General features: G+C 42.0%; 1 protein-coding gene across 2 annotated transcripts in view; it reads right to left on the reverse strand.

The window, feature by feature from the left end:
- The window catches only part of kdrl (kinase insert domain receptor like), a 509442-nt gene that overhangs the window by 476873 nt on the left and 20107 nt on the right, over positions 1–12462 (reverse strand). For both annotated transcript variants that reach the window (XR_013497644.1, XM_078211338.1), the window contains exon 2: positions 1064–1160. Coding sequence is in view for 1 of the 2 variants with exons in the window: in XM_078211338.1 (XP_078067464.1) it covers positions 1064–1160 (97 nt within the window). In the remaining variant the exon portion in view is untranslated. The remainder of the gene's footprint in view (positions 1–1063; positions 1161–12462) is intronic.

Genomic DNA, 12462 nt, shown 5'->3' on the forward strand with positions numbered 1-12462 from the left:
TATGGTAAATAGTTTTATCTTGTCTAACTACCAGGAGATATAACTAGAGTGAAGGAATAGTGAATATCTGAATAATTTTCCTGTTCTTGTATTGAGATCTTTCCAACCTTTTTGTCTGGTGTAATATAGTGCATTTTTCATTTTCAATAAATGTTTTATTCGTTGTGTTAAAAGTTCATGAGTAGACTTCTAAGATTTTTATTTCTAGCTTTCCTCCATGGTTTCAAAACAATGTTAGGATCTCTGACACCAGGTTCCCCACTGGAACCTGACTTGTCTAGTAGTAATATAAGCTAGGATGTAACACAATGATAAATCTGATGACCTAAGCTATTTTGATGCATTAGTCAATCAATAATGTAAAATCACCAATGGAAATTCTGGAATGTGAATTGGAAGCATAATGCTCTGTAAAGAAAGAAAGTGGATAAGAGACAAGAAATTAACCATGATCAGGATTTTACACTATCCCAGCAGATCTTGATGTGTGGGGGCACAGTGGAGAGCATGAAATTGCATGGATTGGATCTGTACCAGGATCCTGCCTGCCCCCAGCTGGAAGCAGTACTATGGTGAGACTGGCAGGACCTCAAAAAGGAAGCCCCACTAACTCCAATTAAGGTGCTTAAGTAACTGATTAATAATCATTTGAAGGGCTTTTCCCATCCAGCTTCAAATCTTAGGCTGGCGGGTGAATCACAGATTGGGGTGGGGTGGGGAGAGCAGAAAAATTACCAGAGCTACTTCCAAGGTGGGGAAGGGGGGTTTGGGGTTGACCTCCTTCAGGGTCTGGAAACCTCTGGACCTCCCATCACTTTTGGCCATTCCCTTAAATTGCCCCACCCTCCCAGTGACCTCACTGACGTTGCCTACCCTCTGCTCTCTGGGACCCATGCCATTTAACTTCACTCCCCATCTTTTGCCAATCAATGTTCATTAGATGTGAAATGGCAGCGGGCCTGTTGGAGTTGGCAGGGAAGTGTTCCCCATTGACTCTACAATGCCCCGTCTTCCTCAAGTCCAAACATATCACCTTCTGGTAAAAAAATAAATGTAACCTCACCTGCATGTGACAGTGATTGTTCCATTTACTTCAATGACCAACTGCTTGTCAGGTATATTCAGTTCAGGTGCAGTCCAATTGACTCGAGGAGCTGAACCTTAATAAAGAAAAATTATAACATGCATTTAGTTACAACCCATTCAAATCAGCCCAATTCTAGTTGGAGCACTGCTAAACAAGATGATGAGCAGTTACTGTAGACACTGAAAGTAGGGTCCATACACCTCATTGGCAGGATTAGGTTACTGTTTTTGTTGATATTTAACATTGGTCGTCCATATGAAAGAGCAAAATAAAGAGTACACGACTGATTTTGAACAGATCAAAACTGACAAAAACCTGGCATGAACAAAGTGCTATCAAGTGGATTAAACAATGGGAATTCTAAACAGCCTTAATGTTGAGAATGGAGGATCAACATTGTAAAAACACTGCTGCATTATCTCCTCTCCCCACTCTCGCTCAGTGACCTTACTGGCCATCCAGTTAGACAAGTAAGCTCCAGGTCAGCATTAATATCCTTCAACGAATTATCACAGACAGGGTAGAATCAGAAAGAACGTTTCTGATGGTGGGGAAGTCCAGAACTAGGGGTCATAGTTTGAGGATAAGGGGTAAACCTTTTAGGACAGAGGTGAGGAGAAATTTCTTCACCCAGAGAGTGGTGAATTTGTGGAATTCCCTACCACAGAAAGTAGTTGAGGCCAAAACATTGTATGATTTCAAGAAGAAATTAGATATAGCTCTTGGGGCTAGAGGGATCAAGGGATATGGGGGGGAAGGGGGAGATCAGGATATTGAATTTGATGATCAACCATGATCAAAATGAATGGCGGAGCATGCTCGAAGGACTGATTGGCCTACTCCTGCGTCTAGTTTCTATGTTTCTATCATAATTTGGCACATTTCATACAGGGAGCACCGATCAGTTGCCCATTCTTTGCTGTCTCACCACATGATGAACAAATTTTAATATGTGTCTGCAAACAGATGGAGTTTACGAGACTAAATAGAGGAGAAATTGAATACACCAGTGCCTGTGTTGTGTTTGAAGAAATGGGCACCCCACTGTTGAAAATTAGAGGGTACCTCAGCCATTCCTTTGCCTTCCCATGTCCAGCTGATGAATTATAAAATGGGATGAGCAGCCCACATGCCTGAAACAAGCATAAGGCTGTTTAAATATATAAATCTGAACCTCAGAAACAAAATTCAAGTGTGAATAGGTGGAGTATACATATTCTAACTCAATTGCACATGACACTGAGCAGCTAGTGGTGCTTATAGGAATCACAGTTGGTTGCTCAAAAAAAATGTCCGGGAGATTTTGAGCAGTGCTCCCAGGCCTGCGGGAGGGCCCAGTCCCCAGGATGACTTTCTTCCTCACAGGTCTGAATTTGATTATATTCATCTGTGGCTCTGATCGGTAAAAGCCGTTTATCATGATCTATAGAACTATTTCCAGTTGTTACAAAACCTAGGTAGACTAAATGCTGGGTGGAATTCACCAGCCATTCACACCCTGCCGCCGCTGCCAGCGAGAATGGAGAATTTGGCCCTTAGCCAAATCTCTGTTCACTGCAGTGGGACAGGAGAATCCCAGGTGCGGGCGAGGTCGGAGAATGTGGCTGATATGTTCAAAAACATGACTTTTATTTTACAGGTTGTAATAGCTGCAGGCATAGAAGGCAGGTTTTGAAACTGCATTGAAAAATGTTGCTCAAGGTATTTTATTTTTCTGCTTAAATGTCATGATTCATGACTTCGGTGCCCCTTACACCCTCTACTAGATTATCCATTTAGCAAACATTCCTGCCTGGCATTACTGCCAACTTCTGCCTTTGATACATGAGTGCACACTAATTTAATTAATATACTTGGGATATCAAACATATATTTAGCAAATGCTTTACCACTATCACTCTCTTTTTACAATCATAAGGTTGGAATTACTGCTGATGACATTGGCAAATGAATGTTTAGCACATTTGTGTGACATTCCTGTCTTCTACTTCACTGTTGGCCTTAGTCCAATCATATTAAGTGAGTTAATGTGTCCATTGTAATAATGGACAGGGGAATGTCGTAGAAAAGTGCTGAATATTCATGCACCAATGTGTCCAGTACTTCCAACCAGCCTTAGGTATGACTTTAAAGTGATCATCAATAAAATAAGTTAAACCATGGAATGAAAAACACCCAGAATATTGGATCTGAGATTATTTGAGTAGACGCAGATCAATTTTGAGCGGAATATTGGCCTAGGCACCTGAATAACTCCCTACCGATTGAATATTATCAATTAAACTGTTATCCATTTGAGCCACCAGACGCAGCAGACAGGATGTTAGTTTAATATCCCATTTACTGCGATAAGATTAATATGACACTCCTCAGTTCTGCAGTGTTATGTCAATCAGGGTTATGTACTGAGATGATGGAGTGGGATCTGATCTCTAGTTTCCTGAATCACATTTGAGAATGTTGTCAACTGAGTTGTTTGTCACTATTGAATCTGAAAGCAGCTGAATCCAGTTTTATGCCAGGAATTTGACATTCTCCCATTTTGAGTGCTAAGTTTTAAAGTTTATTTATTAGTGTTGCACGCAAGCTTACATTAACACTGCAATGAAGTTAGTCACCTTGTTTACAATTCTTTTAGCTTAAGAGATAGGGAGGCATTATCAATACGTTATTGTAAATTTTGTATAGTGCACACTTGCCGTTAAACCTTTTTTGGTTGTGACTACCATTTTGCTTCACTCTTTTCCTACAACATTTATCCCTAGTAAATTAATAGCCACAAAATAGCTTGTGTCCTGGCACTAGATGTTATTCTGAAGTGAATTTGTAAAGTCTCTCTCCCAGTTTCATTGTATGTCTTGTATATAAAAAAATACTTAAAATTGACAAATTGCCAAGGGTAATTTACAGTGCAAGGTTAAAAAATTGGGCTTTGTATTCTGATAAAATCAACTCTTGACTGCTTTTCCTGTGCTTGTAAATTATGTTCAAGAGACGGAGGAAAATCAGGTGGCTGGATGCAAAAGTAAACCATATATTGCCATAAACACATGGCTAAATCAATGAAAAGCTTTTGCCTGTCATTCATTTGAAAGGTGTCTAGAAATGGGCTTTTAAATTGAATTATTTAACTATTGACCACCACGGTACAATTCATTATTTTACAAGGTTGCCACTCATACAGAAACTACACACCTAGAAATTGTATGCCTAGAGGCTTGGAATACATAAGAGAATTAATGAAGAACCTACATTTGATAAGCATGAACTTGAGGTCAGAGAGCATAAAAAAGCAGCCTGTCCCTTTAATTATTTTGTGGCATGCTTGAACACACAAAAAATGACATATTATGTAAGATTGCTGTAACTCAATCTCTTACTCATATGTTCTCTCTGTGTCCTTTCATTACTGTTTGAAGTGCCTGGAATGCACTTCAACCAACAAAATTTTAAGTGAATGTCAAGATTTGTTTCAAACACAATGTAGATAACGTGTAACCTGTAATCATGGCTTTAGCTCTTAAACACCTTCAAACAGTGAGGGGAGAATCCAACCTTTCAAAGCAAATGCAGAAATTGCTTTTTTTTTGCGACGAATCAGAATGCAAAAGTTATTCATTAAAAATCACGCAAAAAAGACAATCTACAAATAACGGGTATTTCTTTAAAGTTTAAAGTTTATTTATTGGTGTCACAAGTAGGCTTACATTAAAGTAAAGTTTGTTTATTAGTCACAAGTAAGGCTTACATTAACACTGCAATGAAGTTACTGTGAAATTCCCCGAGTCACCACACTCCGGCGCCTGTTCGGGTCAATGCACCTAACCAGTAAAGTAAAGTTTATTTATTAGTCACAAGTAAGGCTTACATTAACACCCCAATGAAGTTACTGTGAAAATCCCCAAATTGTGGCAGGGTCTGGATTTGAATTGTTGATATTTTGTATATCTTTAACCATCATAAACCTTTACCAAAGGCCGCATACATTTAAAATGATCATGAAGGTAGTAACAGGTACAGAGAAATGGCTTTACACAGGAAATTATTGGAGCTGGGAATGTTTTGCAATGGGCAATGGTGAAAGCAGGTCTATTGGATCTTTTAAAGGAAAATTAGATTAAAAATTGAAATCAGAGAAAACCACAAAGCCAGGAGAATATTGCAGGACAAAGTGGGATCAGTTTTAGATAAGTCAAGGTTGAAATGGCCGGGGCTGTGCGAGGTAAACCTTTTTCCTTTAAACTAAATAATTTTCTATTCCCTCATTCAGAGACTAGTCCTAGTTCAACGCTTCTATAATTATTCCCTTTTAAAACCCTATAATAATAGATTACAATTCCAAATGGGTGAATATCAAACATAATAAATGGTGTTAAACTAATCATGGGAATGCTGTAAAGATTTAGGAGTGATAACTCAACCACACATGTTCAGTCAATGCGGAGCCGCAATTTAATTCTGCACATAAACTTCTATCTCAAGGATTCAAAAGCAAAGAAACCGTGTAAAATTGTTCCTCTGGCATTACGTATGCTGAGACCACATGAGGCAAAATTAATTTTTAATGAAAATTGATCGATTGTTTAATTCTCCATGAGCACAATTCACTAATTAAATTGTCTCTCAGAAATTCCTTATTTGAAAGTTATTTGGGGATTTTCACAGTAACTTCATTGGGGTGTTAATGTAAGCCTTACTTGTGACTAATAAATAAACTTTACTGGTTAGGTGCATTGACCCGAACAGGCGCCGGAGTGTGGTGACTAGGGGAATTTCACAGTAACTTCATTGCAGTGTTAATGTAAGCTTTACTTGTGACCAATAAACAAACTTTACTTTATTTATTTAGATAGCTGATTAATTATGAAGAGAATCAAACATTTTTCTCCAGTTTTCTGCCATTGTAAGACTGGCATGTGTAAGCCTCGTTAAATCATGTTAATTACAAGCACAATATTTGGAGTAACAAAATTACTATTTGGGTTGACCAATGATTTCAACTTCTTTTAGTCTCTCTGGTAACAGCAACTTCGGATTTTGAGATAAGCGCCAAATACTGTGGATGCTGGAATCTGAAATAAAAACAGAAAATGCTGGAAAATCTCAGCAGGTCTGTCAGCATCTGTTCTGAAAGCTTGTGCTACCAAATAAACCTGTTGGACTTTAACCTGGTGTTGTGAGACTACTTACTGTGCCCACCCCAGTCCAACGTCGGCATCTCCACATCATAGCGTCTGCATAGACATCCAGGCTAGGATTCTACTATGAATGGGGAGCATTCGACTTGGCCTTGCTGGGGGAACCGGAGGCCATTGAGGCCCCCTGGGGAGGCCAAAGGCAAGGGTGGGTGCCCCTTGGAAGTGCCAGAATGGCAGTGCCACCCTGGCACCTGGGCAATGCACACTGGGCACCTGGGCAATGCCCTTGGGGCAGTGCCAGGTGGTGGGGCTCATGGGGGAGGGGCCAGTGGGTGAGGGGCCAGTGGGTGGAGAAGCCAGTGGGGGGTGGGACTAATGGTGAAGGGGGCCTTTGCCACTCTGCAGCGATTGGTGGGAGGAGGGAGGAAGAGGGGGCCTGCTGCCACTCTGCAGCGATCGGTGGGGGGGAGGGCAGCGGGGCTGTGATTGGTGGGGAAGGGCGGCAGGTCTGCGATCGGTGGGAGAGGGGAGTCCGCAATTGGACTGGGTGGCGGGGGCGTTGCAGGGGCTGCAGCTATGGCCACGGGCCCCTGCAATTGCAAGGGGGGAGCTGCTTCAGGCTGCCTGCAGTAGCAGGGGCTTGACAGCTCTCTCTTTGTCTGTCAGACCCCTGTCACTGCTAATGCGTATTTGCAGCATCAGGGGCTTGCACATGCGCACTTCCTCCCGCTGTAGGCTTTTGGATGCATTAAGCTCTGCCCACTGGCCTTTGCACTGAGCAACAGGCGCGCTCAGAATTTTGAAGGCAGAGTGTGTATGGGGGCGGGGCCTAAAAACACTCCCAAAAGATGGGTCTGAAACTCTCCCAGTTTCAAGTCCGCCCAGCACTTAGACAAAAATGGTAAAATACCGCCCCCAGACTCGAAATGTTGGCTCTATTCTCTCTACGCAGATGCTCTCAGACCTGCTGAGATTTTCCTGCATTTTCTGTTTTTGTATCTGTTTTTAAGATGTCCAATGGGGAAGAAAAGATCCCAGATGGAAAACTATTGTGTTTTATTTCATTTGCTTTGTGCGCTACAGATGGAAAATTGTAGTTCTCATGCTCCGTATTTTGGACTCTCATCATCTTAAACATTAAAAGACATTCACATGATAACAGAATATGTCAGTGATGGGCAACCTAGTCTAGGAAATGGGCCTCATGAGTGGCTCTCCTTCATATCAGTGGGCCACAAGATTGAAATCGGGCACGTTTGCTAACCATGTATAAGACTGAATACATTTAATACATGCCGAATATTTCATAACAAGTTAAAGAAAATGCTTCATCATTTATATATTAATAGAACTATTGGTTTCAAATGGTAAAAACAAAAAAAATATTCACACTTTGGATGCAGAGGGAGCACACAGCTCTGACAGTCAATGTTGTGCACAGTCAGTATGCTCCTCACTTCACTTGCCCTTTCTTTATGTGCGTATCCCTTTAGTTATACTGGTAGGAAAAGAACCACATGGATGGAAATTAACAGAATGAGGCAACTGTGCATGTGGAAAATGGTCAACAAAATGTTTCGTGGCCGCACTCATAACCCACTGATGTCTACGATATTTTGCAAGGGAGGGGGCAGAAGGTCCCAATGAATCTTTCATGTCCTCAGGATGCTTCACAGTATATGATAGCTAACGAATGTTTTGAAATATCATCACTGCAGGAAAGCCAGCATCCAATTTCCATGCAGTAAGATCCCAAAGACAAGAAGATAAGTCCAGTTAATTTGTTTTTGGTGGTTTTAGTTTAGAGACAAATGTTGACCAGAACGCCAAGAGAACTTCCTCACTCTTATTTAAGTAAAAGCATGGGATCTTTTACATCCTCCTGAATAGCAGACAGGACTTCCCTTTCACATCCAAAAGATACTGGCCTGAATTCTCCAAAGTCTTATGCCCCACCTCCACTGCCAGCGAGAATGGAGAATTTGGCGCTCCACCAAATCTCCATTCACAGCAGCGGGACTGGAGAATCCTAGCCATGGATGAAGTCAAAGAATCCTGGACACTGCCTGCAATAATGCAGAACTCATTCATTACAGCATTGGAGTGTGTCAGTCCAGAGTCTGTGCTCAAGTCCCCAGAGCCGTCTTCCAACTCACAACTTCTGAGTCAGAAGCAAAAAAATATTACCGCCGAGCCAAATTAAATATTGACAATTATTCAGAATTGAGATCTGTTTTCTGACAGGCCGACTGAGAATTGGAATGGCAACAGAAAAGAGAGCTTTTAATTCCATCATTCTGGGCTGGATTTTAAGTGTGGTTTCCAAGATGAAAGGCGTGCCTACTTCATTGCATCATCCAGTTCTAGTTATAGAACTGATGCAAGACAATATGGTTATTCTTTTCATGCCTCAAGTTAATAGAAGTTCTTTTCGTGTGGCAAAGCACAGATTGAAACGAGATTATCACCAAATAATGTTAATGGAGATTTTAAAAGCTTTGTAATGCATGTTTTCTTGATCTATTTCAAATTGGAAAAGGAAGCAGCATCTATTGTGACCGAATGTGTTTTGGAAGTCAACTTTAAGGTTCTAGAAAATATGCACCATAAATTTCCTTGGGGGTTCTCCCACTCCCCTGGCATAATTTAGGTAAAAAATCTGGATATGTCACACAGAAAGGGTTTCCTTTGAACTTCTGATCAAGTTCTGGCAGCTGATTTGGACAATCCATGAGGAATTCCCAAATAGTTACATGAGTGACAAGCTATTCCTTCACTGTTGGCAATTTCCTGGAATTTTCCTATGACTAAGTCTGGTTGTAATCAATGGAACACTTTACCTGAGAGACCAATTGTGGTATATTTCATTCGAACAGAATCTTAGGATAGTTAAGGACACTTGGCCCATTGATTGCTAATACTAAAGACCCCACTTTATCATCATGTCTGATACATCAGGAGAGAGATCTCCAGCTGTGGCAAAGTGTATTATTTATTTTCTGGCAGCTCAGTTCCTTCCATGTGGAGCCTTTAGTAAAAACAATATGCTTTCTATTTAAATTTCTTTGCCTAATTTATCCATTATGAAAGGGAAACGGCCAAACAGAACAGCACACAATACTTCTAACCTTGAAGACATTGAACTCATTATAAAAAGCATTTCCCCTCTACAAGGTCAGCACGGCAGACAACAAGGTGCAAGATTCCTGCTTTCTACCTCCGGAAAAAGGAAAACTGGGAATCATTCAGCTTTGCATTACAATTGGGCAGCAATGAATATGATTTTTTTTAAGTTTTAATAAACATATATACTTTACTGGCCATGGTGACTTCAGGCTATGGTTTGCTGGTACTTAGGTTGTAAGGTTCTTGAAGAGGTAACAAAAGTCTTGCAGTTACTTCCAAATATGTAAGGTTGACAGGATGGAGCCCTTGTTTCACAAACAGGTGCTTATTTTAAACAGTTTAAAGTTTATTTATTAGCGTCACAAGTAGGCTTACATTAACACTGCAATTAAGTTATTGTGAAATTCCCCTAATCACCACACTCTGGCACCTGTTTGGTACACTGAGGGAGAAATAAGCATGGCCAATGCACCTAACCAGCATGTCTTTTGGACTGTGGGAGGAAACCAGAGCACCCAGAGGAAACCCACAGAGACACAGGGAGAATGGGCAGACTCCACACAGTCAGTGACCCAAACCAGGAATTAAACCTGGGTCCTTGGTGCTGTGAAGCAGCAGTGCTAACCACTATGCCGCCATGCCACCATAGAGACAGTGGATCATAATTTCCTGGGCATGGGTAAGGCACAATTGAATAGGTACTACTGATATTGGCTATACGAGCTGGACATTCCCATGATGAGAATTATGCATTTCGTGGATGAATGTTAACTTGCATAATGCACAATATTATGGAGGAGACTTTGCTGTGATTGAAGTGACAGTAAAATACTATGCAATTCTAAATACATGTAAGTTGTTCCAAATCCTTTGAAAACATTTGCTTTCCCATGTGAAATCCTTCTGCTCAAGCCGGTCTGTGTAATCGAGCTTTTTCTGATGAGAGTACTAGCAAAGGCTTTATTTTCCTACAAAAAACTGTATTCATGGAACTGTCAAGTATCTCTTCCCTGTAATTAAGATGTATTCTCTCTGACAGGTTGCCTTTTTGTTAAATTGTTAATGATTGCCAGGTTGATTTAGTTTGGAACAGCTAATGATTATTACAGCTCATCTTAAGTCACAATTATGTTATATTAATATACTCAGAATGTCTGAGCCTCAGGGTAAGGCAGAGATGTAGGAACGAGTTGTTAATTAATGCTTCTTTTTCAAATCAGCCACTCAGATAGATACTGGCTGCCTCAACAAGGTCTTGGTGACTGTTTGGAAATTGGACCAGCTGTTACAAGTGGCTGTATTTTACATACCCAAGCTGGTATTTTTGCCGATGGGGCATGTAAAACAGGCTGGGTGCCTACCCTCAACCTTTCTGCCCACACTGGAGCTCATACTTATAACACCTTAGATGTGCATGCACCAAAATCACAGCCCATCCACCATACTTCAATAACTATTCAAGGATCAGTTGAGCTTGTAAACAAGCCAATTGACCCCACTAATATGCTGCCCATGCTATAACGCAGTTGGCACGAGCAATTGGGTGTTTAGAAAATACCTTTTAAGAGGATGGGAGGGAAGGGGGGGGGTACTATATTTGGGGGGCCGCCCTTTACACATTGCAGGGAATCACAGAATCCCCATAGTGTAGAAGGAGGCCACTGGCCCATTGAGCCTGCTCCGACAACGATCCCACCCAGGCCCCATCCCCATAACCCCGTATATGGACCCTATTAATTCCCCTGACGCTAATGGACAATTTATCATGGCAAATCCACCTAACTTGCACATCCTTGGACTCTGGGAGGAAACCAGAGCACCCAGAGGAAGCCCATGTAGACACAGGGAGAATGTGCAAACTCCACACAGATAATGACCCATGCCAGGAATTGAATCTGGGTCCCTAGCACTGTGATGCAGCAGTACTAACAACTGTGCCACCGTGCCACCCCAAAACCCCCGTAAGATAGGACCTATCCCTTTCTTTCTGCCCACCTGCTTGCCAAAACTCACCATCCCAAAGGTTAACACCGCTGCCTCACAGCGCCAGGGACCTGGGTTCAATTCCGGCCTTGGGTGACTGTGTGGAGTTTGTACGTTCTCCCCGTGTCAGCGTGAGATTCCTCTGGGTGCTCCAGTTTCCTCCCACAATCCAGAGATGTGCAAGTTAGGTGGATTGGCCATGCTAAATTGCCCCTTAGTGTTCCAAGATGTGTAGGTTAAATGGATTAGCCATGGGATAGAGTGGGGTGGTCGGCCTGGGCAAGATACTCTGTCAGAGAGTTGGTTCAGTCTCAATGGGCTGAATGGCCTCCTTCTGCACTGTAGGGTTTCTATTAGGGATTTTATGAACCTGCTTGACCACTCTCCCCAAACTGCTAAAACCCTCCCTGCTCAATATCTTGGACTTGTTCTGGGATCATGGCGCTTTCCTCTTGGGCCTGGTTGCAGTCACAGCACTGTCCACTAATGCGTCCTTGGACTACAGGAGCTGCCAGTCATTCTCATTAGCCAGCAACTCCTTTGGCCCAACAGGTCCCGTGTTATGACTGTGGGGTGGTTTGATGTTCAGCAAGTCAGCTCCATGCTAACTTTGCATCCGGGGGTGGGTAGCCATCTATTTCCCATCATAATATGCATCCCAAAGTGTCTTCATGTGCAGGTAGATCAGGAAGCATGTCCCCGATGGTGGGGGTGTCCGGAACCAGGGGTCACAGTCTGAGGATACAGGATAGACTATCTGGGATGGAGATGAGGAGACATTTCTTCACCCAAAGAGTGGTGAGCCTGTGGAATTCATTACCACAGGAAGTAGTTGATGCCAAAACATTGAATGTATTCAAGAGGTGACTAGATATAGCACATGGGGTGAATGGGACCAAAGATTATGAGGAGAAAGCAGGATTAGGTTATTGACTTGGATGATCAGCCATGATCGTGATGAATGGCAGAGCAGGTTCAAAGGGCCGAATGGCCTCTTCCTGCTCCTATCTTCTATGTTTCTATGTTTCAATGTACTTATAGTTGGCTGATGGTAAAATCAGTGCCTGGTGTAGTTCCAAGCCACATAGACTAGGCTGCTTTGCTTTCTGATTTACGGTAAGTTATCTG

This window comes from Mustelus asterias, chromosome 4 (genome assembly GCF_964213995.1).
Source record: "Mustelus asterias chromosome 4, sMusAst1.hap1.1, whole genome shotgun sequence".
NCBI lineage: Eukaryota > Metazoa > Chordata > Chondrichthyes > Carcharhiniformes > Triakidae > Mustelus > Mustelus asterias.